General features: G+C 45.6%; 1 protein-coding gene across 1 annotated transcript; it reads right to left on the bottom strand.

Annotated features, from left to right (window-relative positions):
* Window positions 1-9512: 9512 nt before the first annotated feature.
* Window positions 9513-16554, bottom strand: LGALSL (galectin like). Its single transcript, XM_049857325.1, has 5 exons — window positions 16053-16554; window positions 15188-15259; window positions 14955-15043; window positions 14110-14287; window positions 9513-11203 (listed from the first exon to the last, which is right to left on the bottom strand). The coding sequence occupies exons 1-5, from the start codon at window positions 16440-16442 to the stop codon at window positions 11060-11062; spliced, it is 873 nt and encodes a 290-aa protein (XP_049713282.1). The 5' UTR covers window positions 16443-16554; the 3' UTR covers window positions 9513-11059.
* Between the last annotated feature and the right edge of the window lie 395 nt (window positions 16555-16949).

Below are 16949 nucleotides of genomic sequence, written 5' to 3' on the forward strand. Positions count from 1 at the left end.
CTCATAGCGACCCTATCGGACAAAGTAGAACTGCCCCATCGGCAATCCAAGGAGTGGCTGATGGATTTGAGCTGCTGACCTTTTGGTTAGCAGTCAAGCTCTTAACCAATGCACCACCAGGGCTCTTTTACAAGCACAAAATATATAAAAAAGGCCAGTATTTGCTCTTGCAAATTAGCAGGCTGAATTTTAAAAATCGTTTACTTAATTTTAAAGTTATTGAGAATTGAAGGAGGCTCCCAAGTCAGGAATTTAGTAAAAAGAATGTTGTTGTTGTTAGTTGCTAATCCAATCAATTCTGACTCATGATGACCCCATGTGTGCAGAGCAGAACTGTTCCATGGGATTTTCAAGGCTGTGACCTTTCGGAAGCAGATTGCCAGGCCTGTCCTCTGAGGTATCCCAGAATGGGTTCCAACTGCCTATCTTTCAGTTAGTTGAGTGCTTAACTGTTAGGGCCACCCAGGGACATGGGTGCCTTGAAAAAAACCAACAGTGAGTTAATTCCAATAATCTGGCTTTAATTAGAGCCTTATGAGCGATGGTCTATGTCGAAGCTCTTCAAATGAAGAGGCTGTGTTCTTGTGTTCCATAGTGTGTATGGGTTTTTTTTTTTTTTTAAGGATTTTTAAAATGTGAGATAAAAAGATGTGGGATAAATGAATGGTTAATTAAAATCTTAAAGTAACAGACCATTCTTAACACTGCTAATTTTGGTTAGATTTTAAATAGAATAGGTGACGATGAAATTATATGAAAAGTATATTCTGATAATTAGAACATTGTTTGTTATGGGTTGAATTGTGTCCCCGCCCCCCACCAAATGTATGTCTATTTAGCTAGCCCATGATTCCCAGGACTGCCTGGCTGTCCACCATTTTGTGATCTGATGTGATTATCCTATGTATCGTAAATCCTAACCTCCAAACGGAAACCCTGGTAGCATAGTGGTTAAGTGCTATGGCTGCTAACCAAAAGGTAGGCAGTTTGAATCCACCAGATGCTCCTTGGAAACCCTATGGGGCAGTTGTATTCTGTCAAAATAGACTTGACAGCAAGGGTTTTGTTTTTTTTTTTGAATGATGTTAATGAGGCAGGACACAATCTACAAGATTAAGTTTATCTTGAGTCAATCTCTTTTGAGACATAAAAGAGAATTGAGCAGAGAGGGACTTCATTACCGCCAAGCAGGAAGATCCAGAAGCAGAGTGCATCCTTTGGACCTGGGGTCCCTGTGCTGAGAAGCTCCTAGACCCAGGGAAGATTGATGACAAGGACTTTTCCCTAGAGCTGACAGAGAGAGAAAGCCTTCCTGGGGAGCTGACTCCCTGAATTTGGGCTTCTAGCCTCCTAAACTGTGAGAGAATAAATTTCTGTTTGTTAAAGCCATCCACTTGTGGTATTCCTGTTATAGAAAGAAGCACCAGATAACTAAGACACTGTCTGAACGATTAGAACTGTCGGTGCTGTTTTCTTATAAAACAGTAAGCATTATTATAGAAATTGGTGTCATGATTATTTTAACTCTGGCTTTATCACCTGTAAGGAATATTTTACTCCTGTACCATCTACTGTCTTCTCTGGATGCCCAAACACATTGTCACAAGTATGAGTACCTCCATTTCCCACATGAGGTAAATTAAGGCTGGAGATTTAAAGTGCTTGCCTGATGACACACAACAGATCCAGGAGACTCACCTCCTCCCTTCCTTCTGCTCCTAGACCAGCTGTTCAGGTAAGCTATGTTTATTTGCGTACGTCTTTTGTAGCATTAATGACAGAAAAGGAGGGGCCGGGGTTATTAGCAAACATTTGTTATGGTTCTTACTAATGAGAGCCTGGAAGGCCCCCAAGTCTCATATCATCCCTGGGGCCTGTGGCAGGTTTGCCACTTCCCAGGGCCTACTATTTAGGGACGGTGTTGCCCTACCAAACAAGGATGTCTCCTCAGACTCTCTGTGTTTGCTCACCAGTCACCATCTTTCCTTGGGAGATGGGAGGGTGTATCAAAGCACAAGAAAGCGCGTCACGGGCTACTTCTTCCTCTCTCTGTATGTTGGCATTGTTTCGGTGCCTTAGATACACCCATTTTAATTAATTATGAAGTGTGTGTTTTGCAAGGGAGTTCTCTACCTTTTGCAGGGAACTTTTTAAAGGGAAAAACCATTGTGAAATTAATGTAGTAAATTGGAAGTCCCTGGCTCAAGACAACCTTTCAGCATTGGGTACAAACTCAGTTGCATTTTCTTGTGAAATGAGGGCTTTAAATTAATCACCAAAATGCTGTGATCAGCTAACTTGGGCTATTACCACTTGCTCTTTGCCTCTTTACAAATGATAAGCCATTGTGTGTATGTGGAACAACTGGGCCCCACCCTGCCGATCCTCCAATGAATTATGAATTGAAATGCTTACCAACGAGGCAGATCTCCCCCAGAGCCTCATTCTTTCTTTAAGCATGGCTCTTTGCATCAGCTGTTTAAGTGTCAGACTCCTTGTTGTTGTGTGTAGTCGAGTCGATTCTACCTCCTAGCTACCTAGGTCCTGGACCAACCCAAAGTAGCAGATTTTTACAAAACTCGGTTGAATGGCAATACTTCGCTTTGACCGCAGTGCTTTATTTTTGAGGTAAGGGTGGAAGTGGGGAGAGGAAAAGGTTAAAACAGGGACCATGACACACAGTTGTAATGTTATAAGGACAGTGGCCTGATTTTGCTGTCTGCAGGTATTAGAGCCCCATGCAAGCCAACAGTTTGAATCAATGCGTATCTGTGGCGGTTTGGAAGGCAGAGGCTCTTCATCTGGGATCCAGGACCACTTAGACCAACCAGGATGCTTCTTAAAAATACAAACTCCTGAGCACTACTCCAGACTAACTGCGACAGAATCTCCCATGGGAGGTGAGGCCAAGCTTCTGCCTTTTAAGCAGTCTTTCTGGGTGATTTTTCAGCACACTAAAGTTTGAAACCACCAGAGACCTTTGTCTGTTTTACTCACCAATGAATCCAAGTGCCTTCAACAGTGACTGGCACAGCTCAGTAAATAGCTGTTGAATGAATGAAGGCCCTATGTGCTTGTGGCACTTGGAGGACTCATTATCTGTATCTTCCAGCCATCTAAGCCAAATGCTGCTATAAAACATGTATAGTGGCATATCCCCAGAGGGGCCTTCCTAGCTAAGCTGGGGGGCAGGGGACGTGTCCCTATCTCTGCCCAGCAGCTTCAGCAAATTGTCTCCACCTTGACAGGCCTCTCCCTGCCTGTACTTAGCTTCAAAGTGTGTGATAGAGCAAGCAGTAAACCAGCCTCACAGTGCTGCATCACTTCAAAAAAAGGGAAGGAGGGTTAATAAGACTGTTTTAAGCTGGGTTCTTTAGAGAAGCAAAACCAGTAAAGTGTATAAATAGAGGTTTATATCAAGGAAATGGCTCACGTGGTTGCAGAGGCTGGAACATTCCAAGTCTGTGGGTCGGGCTGGAGGCTTCTCCTGATTCATGTAGCAAAGGGGCTGGCGAACCCAAGATTAGCAGGTCAGAGAGGGGCTGTTGCTCACAGGCTGTGAAGATTAACGAATCTCAAGATCAGCAGGCAAGACCACAGGTAAACTGCTAGCTCCAGTCCCAAGAACTGGAGGTCAGACGAACAGGAGCCAGCTGCAGGTTTCAGAGTGAGCAAAAGCCCACGAGCCTTGCCAGAATGTCCACTTATATTCGATGCAGCCCACGTGCCCAAAGAGACCCCCTTTCAACTGATTTGCTACCTACAGCAGATCCCATCATGGAGGTGATCACAACATCATATGACTGCCAAACCTCTGAGAATCACGGCCCAGACCAATGACGTGATAAGTAGGACCCTAGAGCGGGCATATGAGTATCCAGTTCTCTGCTCACACTTCGATAACCGAAGCCGAGCAAACTTTGTAAGACATACAAGTTTTTTAAATGAAATTTTTAATTTCATTTAAAAATATAAATGAATGTTTATTTTTTTTGTTTAATGCTTAGTTTTTAGAGCAATTTTAGGTTTACAGAAAACTTGCACAGAAACTACAGGGAGTTCCCATTAACGACCCTGCAGGCTGTTTCTCCTCTTATCAATACCTTACATTCATGTAGTACATTTGTTACAATTGATGGGCCTATATAGATATGTTGTTTTTTTAGATGACAATATTCTTTTTATTTTTTATTGTGCTTTAGATGAAAGTTTATGGAGCAAATTAGATTTAATACACATGTTCTGTGACATTGGTTGCCGACTCCATGACATGTCAACACTCTCTTCTACTTGACCTTGGGTTCCCCGTTACTAGCTTTCCTGTCCCCTTCTGCCTTTTTGTCCTTGGCCCTAGGCTGATGTGCTTATTTAGTTTTATGGGCCCGTCTAATCTTCGGATGAAGGCTGAGGCTCAGGAGTGACTTCAGTACTGAGTTAAAAGGGTTTCGGGGGCCATACTCTTGGAGTTTCTCCAGTCTGTGTCAGACCAGTAAGTCTGCTCTCTTTTTTGTCAGTTAGAATTTTGTTCTCCATTTTTCTCCAGCTCTGTCCAGGACCCTCTGCTGTGATCCTTGTCAGAGCAGTCGGTGGTGGTAGCCAGGCACCATCTAGTTGTGCTGGACTCAGTCTGGTGGAGGTTGTGGTAGTTGTGGTCCAATAGTCCTTTGGACTAATCTTTCCCTTGTGTCTTTGGTCTTCTTCATTCTCCCTTGCTCCAGATGGGGTGGGCGATGCATTATTTTTAACTGAAGTTCATGGTTTACAGTAGGATTCACTCTGTGCTGTATAGTCCTATGGGTTTTGACAAGTGCATACCATCATCTGTCTACCATTACAGTCTCATTCAGAATAGTTTCACTGCCCTAAAATGTCCTGTGCTCCACCTAGGCATCCCCACTCCCTGACCCTGAGTCCCTGGCCACCACTGATCTTCTCATTGTCTCTACCGTTTTGCCTTTGCCAGAACATCGTACAGTTGGAATCACACAGCACGTAGCTTTTTCAGACTGACCCCTTTCCTTTAGCAATATGCATTTAAGATTCTTCCATGTCTGTTTGTAGCTTGATAGCTTATTTCTTTAATCGCTGAATAATAATACTCCATTGTAAGGGATGTACCAGTTTATCAATTCACTTACCGAAGGGCATCTTGATTGCTTCTAATTTGGGGCAATCAGGGACTACGCTGCTATAAACATCTGTGAGGTTTTCGTGTGTATGTGTGTGTGGACATGATGCTTTCATCACGTTTGGGTAAGGAGCCAGGAGCACGCCTCCTGGATCATATGGTAAGCCTACATTTAGCTTTGTAAGAAACTGCCAGACCTCCTCCTAAGTGGCTGTGCCATTTTGCATGCTCACCAGCAACGAATGAAGGTTCCCGTTGCTCCACATCCTCACCAACCAACGCGCAGTTTTACTTGTAGGCCGAGTAGCCGAAGGATCGTGTTTTCTTCCTAATAATTCAAATCCCAGAAAACAAAGAGAATGCAAGAGAAATACCCAGGGCCATTGAGTTGATTCCCACTCCTAGTGACCCCATGTGCTAGAGTAGAACTGCTCCATAGGGTTTTCTCAGCTGTAATCTTTATGGAAGCATTTTGCCAGGCCTTTCTTCCGTGAGCCGTTGGGCGGGTTCAAATCATCAACCTTTAGGTGAGCAGTCAATCAAAAACTGCTTCCACCACCCAGGTTTCCTGCAAGAGAAATACAATCTTGCTTTTGCATATATACTACACTAAGACTAAGGAGACCTAGTGGTGCAATGGTTAAGCACTTGGCTGCTAACTGAAAGGTCAGCGGTTGGAACCCACCCAAAGGTTCCCAGGGAGAAAAGACCTGGCAATCTGCTCCCATAAAGATCACAGCCTAGGAAACCCTATGGGGCAGTTCTACTCTGTCCTATAGGGTTGCGATGAGTTGGAATCTACTGGATGACACAAAACAACAACATGCTAAGATTATAGCTTATGATTTATTAAGAACCCACTGCACTCAGAAGAAAGGACTGGCGATCTTCTTCTGGAAAATCAGCCACTAAAACCCCTATGGAGCACAGTTCTACTCTGACACACATAGAGTCTCCATGAGTTGGAGTCAACTTGACACTTTTTTTTTTTTTTTAAACTGGTGTTTGTACCGGCAGCAAGAAAAGTTTGATTTCCACGAGTGGTAAGAGGTGGGTGAACCAATTGAGGAACCTGTAAAAAAAAGACATTGTCTTTCTTGCTGACCCCAGCTTTGGCAAGGCCTCAGTCCGTCATAAAACACAAGAGTAACGAAGCCCCTGCCTCCATCCAGGCCAGGAAGAAAGTGAGAACAGGCTCGGAAGTGTCTTCACTGCAGGCCTCTCCGTCACTTCTTGTCTCCACCCCCCAGCATGACCAGAACCTGACCAAACACAAGAAGATGACTATACACTTGAAGAATTCAAGAAATAACACATGCAACCTTGCCCTGGGATTGCTGCAGAAGGTAAATAAAATGTGTCTGTGTTCACGACATTTAAAAAAATCATTTCCAAGTCTTTGATTCTTTCAAAGCAAACATATTTGTGCTTTTCTACAATTAAGAAAAAAAATCCAAACCCGTTGCCATCAATTCTGACTTATAGCGACCCTATGGTGTTAGAAATACACAGCATATACTATCTTCTTATTGGAAATTGAAATAGATCCGGACTGACAAATTCAGGATTATTTTTCCTGTAAGATTTTTCCCCTGTATAAGGTCAAATAAAAAGAAATGTGAAGGAAGAAGAAAAAAAAAAAAAAAAAACTGACTGCAACCTTCAACAAGTGAACGGAGAAAGAAACTGTGGTACATCCATACAATGGTGTACTTGTTGTTATAAAAAGCCAGTTGCCTTCAATTCTGACTCTTGGGGACCCCATGTGTGTCAGAGTTGAACTGTGCTCCATAGGGTTTTTAATGGCAGATTTTTTGGGAGGTAGATTGCCAGGCCTTTCTTCTGAGGCACCTGGTTTTCCTAGTATGCAAATCTCTACGGGAGCAGATCACCAGGTTTTTCTCCCATGGATCCGCTGGTGGTTCAAGCTGCTGACCTTTCAACTCAGTGATAAAAAGGAATAAACTACGGATACATGCCACAACATAAATGAATCTCAATGCACCGTGCTAATTGAAAGAAGACAACCTCAAAAGATTACATGCTGTATGATTCTATTTATATAACATTCAGGGGGAGGCTAAACTATACAGAGGAAAAACAGGTCAACAGTTGCCAGGGGTCAGTGGTAGACAGCAGGATTAACTACAACGGGGCAGCACAGGAGAAGTTTTTTCGGTGGTGGAAAGATTCTGTATCCTGACCGAAGCGGTAGTTACACGAATCTACACGTGTTAACACTGTACACCAAAAAAGTGAATTTTACTCTATATAGATGATGTAAAAAAAGAACCTACTGCATACAAACTGTAAGCTCCTTATGTTCTCTTAGGGTCCTTGGGACATGTTCTTTCCCTTTATCAGTTTATCATTGTGGGAACCACACAAATAAGTGGTTGTGAACTATGAGTGTGAAAGTGAGGGAGCCCTGCTATCCCCTAAGGCCTATGGTAAGTACATTGTAAAAACCCAAACCACTACCAACAAAAAAAATCCTCAAGTTAATTCCTACCCATACCGTATAGGATAGAGAACTGCCCCACAGGGTTTCCAAAGAGCAGCTGATGGATTTGAACTGCCAACCTTTTGGTTAGCAACCAAGCTCTTTAGCACTGTACCACCAGTGCTTCTATAAAAACCCAGCTGCCTTCAATTCTGACTCTTGCAGACCCACATGTGTCGGAGTAGAACTGTGCTCCACAGGGTTTTTAATGGCTGATTTTTCGGAAGTAGATTGCCAGACTTTTCTTCTGAGGTGCCTCTGCATGGGCTTAAACCTCCAACCTTTCTGCTTTAGCAGTTGATAACAGCCGAGTATGTTAACCTTTTGCACTACCCAAGGACTCCAAGTACAGTCTATCTGGTGCTAAATTTAGCATGTTGGAAAATGGCAAACGATTTTGTAGAAAATTCCTTTATTATAGTGCAAATAACTTTGAGCAGTGACATCATAATGTAAGAACACATTTAGCTACATTTTACACCACGCAGAAAAGAAGAAAGTGTTTCTTTGAAAATATGTCATGGGAACATTTATTTCTGGGTTAATGCTGAAAAACGTCAAGGCTGTTTCTCTCAAGGCAACAGGTCTCCCTCCCTCTTTTTGGATCTATCTTTAAAAATAAAAATGAAACATTTGTCATGTTAACAAATCACCATCAATTTTAAGAGTGATCTCTTAATGTGGTCTGAACCAAGGTTGGCAAGATTTGAAATGGGGTTTCGATATTTAAAAAAAAGAATGACTAATTTTAAGACAATTCGGGGTGGGGGGGCGATAGCCCAGAAAGCAGAAGTCACTTATATTAACTTGAAAACATACACACATCCACTCCAATTTTACTGCGGAAACGGACAGATTGTCTAAAGCTCGTCTCGTTCCCTCCCAGAGCTTGACTGTTATTTATACACCTTGGTTTCGGTCAGAATGCAAAACTAGGGCTCTGGTCAGAACTAACTCCTTACATACCCAAATGCTTCCCTGTGAAGGCTTAAATTGCACTTTCCATGCTGAAATTCCCACCTTAGACCTCACCTGCTAATGAGGATGTGAGAATTGCTTCCAGCTTCCAGCTAACAATTCGAGCAGCTGGGTTAGCCCCCTACTAATTTAGTGACGTCTGAATCAAACCATCCCATCATTTAGATTGATCCCAATTGGCTTATCCAAGAGGTTCCCAGTGACCTCATAGAGAAACATACGGGTTAACACTCTATCTTCAAGCTAAGCTGCCTAAGGGCTGGCCTGCTAATGAGTTAGCTGATAGGTAGAAAGGACAGTGTCAATTCCAATCAGTTATACTCCCTGCTCCTCTAGTTTCCGCTGAATTATGCAGGGGGTGGGAATGGTTGGCCACTCAAAGGAGATCTCTCATGGGGGTCTTCCAACATAAGCAGACTCAAAACCCCTACATTCTCAGGGTGCCATCTAAGTCTCTCTACAAACACTCTTCAAATTTTAGCACCTTTTCAAACCCATGAGAAGTTAATCACACGCTTGAAAATACCTGAAGCCACAGAACAGCCCTCTTGGCCGAATATGGCTGATTAAGTCAGGAGCATATAAAGCTTTTCAATGCACAGGGAGTCCTGTTCGGTGAAGTAGCTTCTTATATAATACAGGGGAACCATGTGCTAAACAGCTGCAAAGCTGAGAACAATCCAAACATATCACCTATAAAAAAAAGTCACAATTTTAAACTTGCTTTGTTTTTCTTCGACTTTGGTACTGAAACACTGTCTACATTCTTGACACATGAAAATGACACGGCCACTTCAGTGTCTGCATGTCGTGTAAAAAACTCAAAAGCAAAGCAGGACAAGAACATGTCATAGCAAGACGCAGTATGCTGCACAAAGCCTAAATTAGATATAAATACACCCCCACCCCAGCACCCCTTTCTTCCCCCACTACCTGACCAAAGCAACGCCTAGGGTCCTTCTTTCCAGGGCAAATGCAGTTGGTGAAGTCCAGCACCCACAACTCCCAGCGTCCCTTGCCTTGCAGTGATACTTCCAGCTCTGCAGGCCTGCGCTGGAGACGGTGTGACACCTTACTGTTCGACCAGTTCCACAAGTAGGAAAACTCCTACAACGTAATTTGAAGCATCCACACTTCTGGCTGCACTCAAAGACCTGGAGTCCTAGGTGTTAACCTTTCATATAAACTAACTGGATTACTCCCTAATCTGGATCTTGTCTTATCCTAACATGTCAGCAGAGTCAACATAGCAGGACGCATCCTCTACTCTGAAGCTCCAAAGGCATTGCTTAGGGGTATTGGGGAGGGTCACGGAAGAAAAGTTATACAATGAGCTGACAGCTTAAGTTGATATAAATTATTTCTAAGTTATCTGGGACATTTGCTTCTGCTTTACACTGCATTCCACAATGAATTTCATATTATACTTTTAAAGTTCACACACTAGTCATTTAAATTGTCTATGCAATCACCTCTTACTGGTTTTCAATTAATTTTATAACAACTTAATGAGCTATTATGTAAATCTAGGGAAAAGTAGTTACTTAACCTTAAGGAAGCCAATACTGTGCTAATTCACAGTAAGGAGAAAAAGCAACGAAAGTAGAATTTTACATAATAGTAACTTGAAATGCAGTTTTATCTAAGTGTTGCAAAGTTTTCCCAAAAGCACTCATAGCAATTTATATCAAGAAAATCCTAAGTTTAAGGGCATGGAGGATATGATTCCATTTTTTAAGGTAGACATTCACTTGTTCCATGATTGTGATACGTAATTTTCCCCCACGGACCTAAGATATTTGTACATTCAAAAGTTCGTAACTTGCTGCTTCTCGATGTTCAGAGACATTGCTCATTCTCTACTACATACACTGAGTATAAATAAATAACTACAAGGAAGCTTTAAAAATCTGAATTAACATTATACTGTGCTAAAAAAAAAAAAACACCAACAAACAAACCTTGAACAACCTACATTCTATGTAAATACCCTGACTAAAATGTTGGTTGTGCTACGCAATTCCATTCAGTGCTGACACGAGAGTTGACTTCGGTGTACCGTTTCTGTTTTTAAGTCTTTAGCACTTTTGTTTCTAAATATCATCTTGCTTTGAAAAGATGAATAAACTGCTACCAAACCACAAACCATCACCAGTCCATTTTAGTTTAGTCTGAATAAAATCCAGCATAAATGTGTGTGTGTGTTTTGTTTTGTTCTGGGAATAATGGCTCGGTGTCTTTGTCCCAACGGCTGTCTTCCTAAGGGCGGACCACGATGGACGTTGTCAACTTGGGTTTAAACGGCACAAAGAGAAGAGACGGTGATGCCTGCCTTTTGTTTTTTGTTGTCTTTTTAAGTCTCCAGCTCTCGTAGGACAGTTCTCCCAGACCGACAGTCAGACAGTCGTGGCACCTGATCCTATTTGAAACAGAGGTGGTTTAGAACAACATCAACCAAGCTTAGTGAGCTGGAGGTCCCCGTTTATCTTGATGGTGTCGATGGCAGACAATGTTTGAATGCGGTGGTAAAAATCAAAGAGTTGGTGTCCGTCCACAAACACTCTGAACCGTGGGTGCTCACAGAGAATTTCCACCTGTCAGAAACGAAATAAAAAACCTCAGTTCACACTTTCAGCGCACCGTGCTAAAAAAAAAAAGAAAAAACACAATTCTAGAGGGAGAAGGGCAGCATCTTCACCAGCAGTGCTCAGCTGTTAGGGAGCGCTAGAATCACGCGGAGGCTTCTTAAAACAGCCTCCTGGGCCTCACCACCAAAATTTCCACTTCAGATCTAGGGAGCCCTGGCAGCGCAGTGGTTAAGTGCTTAGTGGTTCAGAAGGTTGATGGTTCAAACCCACCGGTTGCTCCGGGGGAGAAGGAGGTGGTGGTCTGCTTCTGTAAAGATCACGGCCTTGGAAACCCTATGGTGCAGTCCTACTCTGTCCTATAGGGTTGCTATGAGTCGGAATTGACTCCACGGCAACGGAGGGTGTGGTCTAAGAATGTGCATTTCCACCACGTTCCAAGGTGATGCCGATCCCGATCACATTACTGGGTGGGAACAGACTTTGAGAACCACTGCTCTACATTATTCTCTACCCTTGAAAAACTTAAAGCTGCTTATGTTTTAACTGTCTCTCCCTTCTTGATGTAAAGTAGCCAGATTTACTTAGGACATTAATGTCCGCTGAACACTTCTATCCCACTTTCAGAGGAGCCCCTCATGAGGCCCAAGTGGCAGCCATTCGTAGCACGTAATAATAGTCTAGGCACTCAAGCATGGAAAATATGAACGCAGAGGGGTTGCACAGTAATTACCGTGGGACTACAGATGTGTCATTAACAAGGCTTTGTTTAGCCAAACAGAAATACCGATTTCATACGGTAAAAGCCTTTTCCTTAAGTAATTTGCCATACACCTTAATGATTAGTTCGGTGGTATGTGTTTATTAAAAGCATTGGTATCTACCATGTAAGAAAAGACTCCACGTGTGACACTAGTCATATTTAATTCATATTATTACTAAAATTCTATCACCAAGGGCCGATTCCACTTTAATTTTGTTGTTGGGCAGCATTTACATTCATCTCAGCAGCCAGAAGCGCTGGTTACTCGCACTCATGAACTAGGCATTCAACTTTGCCATTAAGAAGAAGTTGCAGCCAAGAGAAATCTAAGGGGACATCACCATCCCAGAGAAGGGAGGCTGATGGATCTGAGGTGTCTTCCCCAAACTATGATTAAAGGAAAAAGAAAAAGAAAAAACCAAACCCAGTGCCACTGAGTCGATTCTGACTCACAGCAACCCCATCAGGACAGAGAACTGCTCCACAGGGTTTCCAAGGAGCAGGAGGTGGATTCCAACTGCAGGCCTTTTGGTGAGCAGCTGAGCTCTTAACCACTGAGCCACCTGTGATCAGAAGGGCAACAATCCCAACTCTGTCACTGACGTGATTATGTAATCGTGGGCAAGCAATGGATTCTTCCCCGCCTCCCAGATGGTATGATGGGAAGAGAAATAATAATTCCTTCACGAGGCCCTTGTAAATTTTTAGATGAAGAGCCAACAGGTTAAGCGTAATTCTGCTTTATGAGGCTTATATATGGCACAGAACTCTTAATTGAGTTGAACTGTCATTATTAGGATGTATGTCAACAAGACGTAATGAAGACAACTTCATCACCAGCCCCAACATTCAGTAAACCCTTCCCGAACAAGTTAGGAACTCACGTCTCTTTTTCGGCACTGTCCTTCCCAGGAGAAGGTTCTGTAAATGGTGCTTGGTTGGATGGGAAGTTTAAGTTGTACTTCCTGCCCCACTAGATAGTGAGGAGCAAAACTAAATTCGCCCAGGCCCCAGGGAAGAAAGTTGTCAGCGGTACAGCCTGTGACCGTGAAATGGACCTAGGCCAATTAACCCAGAGGGGGGACAACCATATGGCCATGGCCTTATTAGCAAAGGGAATGAAGAAAATGAAATGATAACCACTATGTTCTTTAAAAACAAAAAACCAAACCTGTTGCCATCAAGTTGAATTCAACTCACAGTGACCCTATAGGACAGAGTAGAACTGCCCCATAGGGTTTCCAAGGAGCAGCTAGGGGATTTGAACTGCTGACCTTCCGATCAGCAGCCATAGTTCTTCACCACTGTGTCTTTAAAAATCATAACTAATAAAGTTTAGCACTACTTAAAGGCTCAGATAAAATAAAGAAAATTCTGGATAATGATTCATATTTATTACTCAATCAGATATTTGGGGCCAAAACCAAAACCAAACCAAACCCACTGCCGTCGAGTCGATTCCGACTCACAGTGATCCTCTAGGACAGAGTAGAACTGCCCCATAGAGTTTCCAAGGAGCACCTGGCGGATTTGAACTGCCGACCTCGTGGTTAGCAGCCATAGCACTTAACCACTATGCCACCAGGGTTTCCACTTGAGGCCAGGTATCTACTATATAGGCCCCTGGGAGGCGCAGATAGCTTGCAATCAACTACTAACCTCAAGGCTGGTGGTTTGAATTCACCTAGCAGTGCTGCGGAAGAAAGCCCTGGCAATCTGCTGCCATAAAGGTTATAGCCAAGAAAACCCAATGGAGCAGTTCTACTCTTTAACCTATGGGGTCTCCATGAGTCAGAATCTACTTGATGGCAACGAGTTTGGTTTTTAGTTTTATCTGCTAAATGCCCAGTAGTGTGTTGGGTACTACACAGAAAAGTATTTACTCTTCAGAATGTAAGCATGTAAATATGAGTTCATTTACTAACTGTATTGAATAAATAGAGCCAAGAGCTCCTATGGCAAGTATTAGTTCATATCAGCAAACAGAGCTCCTAGAATCTTTTTTTTTTTTTTTTCCTCTTTCACCATCGTGTGACAAAGTTCCTGGACATGCAGAAATTCTGGTAGCTTAAAGTGTTCCTGGCACACTTTACATAAGCAGAACATCACCAACTCTGCCGGCGTTTGGGGCTGGAGCACTGGAGGTACTCACCCTGAATGGCTGGTCTGGGATGAATGGAAAGTAAGGTATTGCTGACTGTTCTTCCCCCCTCTCCCCAGATATACAAGAATTTCTGAGTAGCTGCCGTTCTGTAAACACAGCCTTGAGTTCAATTGCCACATCGGCTGGTGGGTCTTCCGAGTCACCACAGGTCAAGCTGATTGCAAAACTGAGAAGAAAACAAAAGTAATCAGGGTTGGATACAATGTGTTAAATGATTCAGTCTCTCCTATCTTCTTCTTCTCTGGGTCTTTCTCCTTTTAACAGGTTGCTACTCCCTTTCCTGGAAGTTAGGCTAAGGAAAAGTAAGATTACACTCAAGTTAGTACATTCTGTTACCTAAAGGAGGCACTGGTAAAAACTTTGGTGGAATTGAAAATGACTAAATTTCGGCATTTCAAACACCCCAAGCCCTCCACACATCTGGCTCTTAATCCATTTCCCAATTTTCTCAAAATCAGCCCCAGATATTAACCCGAGGAATAATATCTTCTAACGTTTGGTTCTGAACAGGTAAATATGTTAATTATATTGGTAGTTTTAGCTTCAAGCACCATGCTTAAAAAACCATTAAAAAAAAAAATCCTTTGGCCTCCCTAAGGGTCAAAGAGAAAATGTGGGACTATATTTATAATCTCTGATATAAATAGCTGTCTGGAGAAATGACCACTGGGATTCGTACGCATTCTTTTCATGGGAACATGGTACTTTCTTGGCACTTACAGCCAGCAACAGTGTCCACAAGTTGAGGAAGAGGAGGAGCACGAAGCCACAACCCAAGTGGGCAGGGCTGCCAACTGCCCGACAGTTCTGCTCTGACAAGGATTCTGCCTTACCTCTCTGGGTTGAGGTCTACGATGCCCATCACTAACACCTTCTTGCCCGGTCTCATGCCACCTTTAATGTGCCCACAAAACGGAACTATCTGCAAAGGATGAGAGGAGAAACAGGAAGTTTTAACAGCCGGCTAGGGAAGAGCCAAGCCCTCAGAGACTCAGGGCCTGACCTCTCAGAAAATGCAAGAAAAGAAAGGAACCGGGTATAGGCTGCACTGAACAAAACCATTTACCAGTCGTGGGAAGTACACGTCCGCTTGAACCGGAGAGCCCAAGGAGTTGTTTAAATGCCCATCGTCTAGTTTCTAAAAATAGAAGCACAAAGGTTCGCTTTCATAGGCTCTTTTTTGAGGGGTGGGGATGAACCTACACCAATCTGGAGGAATCTAGCAGCCCTCCACAGACACACGGGCAACATTCGCTGATGCCACCTCCTCAGTCAATTAAATAACCGCATAACCTCTTCCCAGAACAAAAGGTGTCCTTTCCCCCTGGTCTCTAAGTCTCTGAAAGTCCCCAGACTCTCCAGATCCAGACAAAAATCAAGGTCGGGCCCAGCTGGGAGCCACAATCCCACGCCGGAGGAGGGCAGGCCCCTCTCCAAGCACAAGCACTTCTGAAACCGCTGTCGCTCGGGCCTGTTCTCCGGGACGTGGCTGGAGTGGAGCTGTCGCACTCAACTTCTCTCGGGAGCCTCCGGCGCAGACCCATTTCCAAGGGGGAATCCCCAGGACGTCGGGGGCGGACGCGGGGAGCGCGCCCCGGACACACACACACACGCGCGCACACTCACACGTGCAGCGCGCACACACCTGGCCGGCGGCTGCAGGGCACCGAGGGGCTGTCGGTCACCCCCATCCGCCGTCGGCCCCCAAACACCCCCACTCCCGGCCCAGCGGCCCTCCGGGCACGGGACCCCTCCCGCCCCCACACCGGCTGAGCACAGCCATTGCGCTAACAGGTACCGGGGACGCCTTCCCACGCGCGGGGCGCCGGGCCGGGCCTGCAGCCTCCTCTCCGCCCCAACCTGGCTGCAGCAGGCGGCGGCACGCGGGACCGCGGGGAGGGGGCGCCTCGCGTGCGCCCCGCCACACTCACCACTACGGCATCACTGTCGGTCGCCGGTCCCGCCATGTTCCTGCACGGCGCGGCGGGGTGCACGGCGGGCGGCCCGGCGGCGGGGGACGCGGGACGCAGCGCGCGGGCGGGAATCCCGGGCGGTCCTGCGCGCGGCGGGGCGCGGGTCCGAGGCTGTCTGGAGCGCGCACACACGGGGGCACGCGCGCGCGCACGCCCGGGAGCCGGCGTCGACCCGGCAGGCAGGGCCGGGAGGGGGAGGAGCGGGGGAGGTGGCGCGGGCCCGAGGTCGAAGGTGGCCGCTGCGGCCGGGAGCGGGGCTGCCGGGGCGGGCCGGCCCTGCTGCTGCTCTGGCTGCTGCCGGAGGAAGGAAGGTGGCGAGGGCCGCGCCGCGCCGGCCCTAGGCGGCATTTAAAGGCCCCCGGAGACCGGCTCGGGAACCGGGAACAGGGCGGGGACCCGGCGGGGCTGCCGCGGCTTGCTCAGCGTGCCCTGCCCCTCGGCCATTGGACTGTGACTAGAGGCCGGGGCGGTGGGGCCGGGCCTGCTCGGGCCGGGCGTTTGGGGGGGCGGAGCCCAGCCGGCGCTTGCCGGCGGTGCCGTGGGTGGGGCCGGGGACTGGGGCAGTGAGGGCCGGACCTGCCAGGTGACAGGTACCTGTGACAGGCCCCCTCCCCGCCCAGCCTCCTATTAACCGCCTCCCTCCCCCTGACACGTCCTGGGAGCAAGTGGGAAGGTGGGAAGCCGAAGTCGAGAGAGCAGAGTGTGTTTGTGTGTGTATTTGTGTGTGTGCGGGGGGTGTTTTCTGAAGCGTGAGACACGGTCTGACTTCTCTCAGAGAATTCCAACGAAGTGGGAGGAAAGACTCATTATGGCTCTCCAGGGTTGAAAGATATTTAACGAGAGGTCTCAAGGCAT

The sequence above is a fragment of the Elephas maximus genome, chromosome 17, assembly GCF_024166365.1.
Source record: "Elephas maximus indicus isolate mEleMax1 chromosome 17, mEleMax1 primary haplotype, whole genome shotgun sequence".
Classification (NCBI taxonomy): Eukaryota; Metazoa; Chordata; class Mammalia; order Proboscidea; family Elephantidae; genus Elephas; species Elephas maximus.

Coding starts and splice junctions, on each gene's coding strand:
- LGALSL (XM_049857325.1), bottom strand. CDS start 16,442: ATGCCGCCTAGGGCCGGCGCGGCGCGGCCCTCGCCACCTTCCTTCCTC. Junction 15,260..16,052: donor CCGACAGTGATGCCGTAGTG/GTGAGTGTGGCG, acceptor TTCTATTTTTAG/AAACTAGACGATGGGCATTT. Junction 11,204..14,109: donor TCCCAGACCAGCCATTCAGG/GTGAGTACCTCC, acceptor CGTTTCTGACAG/GTGGAAATTCTCTGTGAGCA.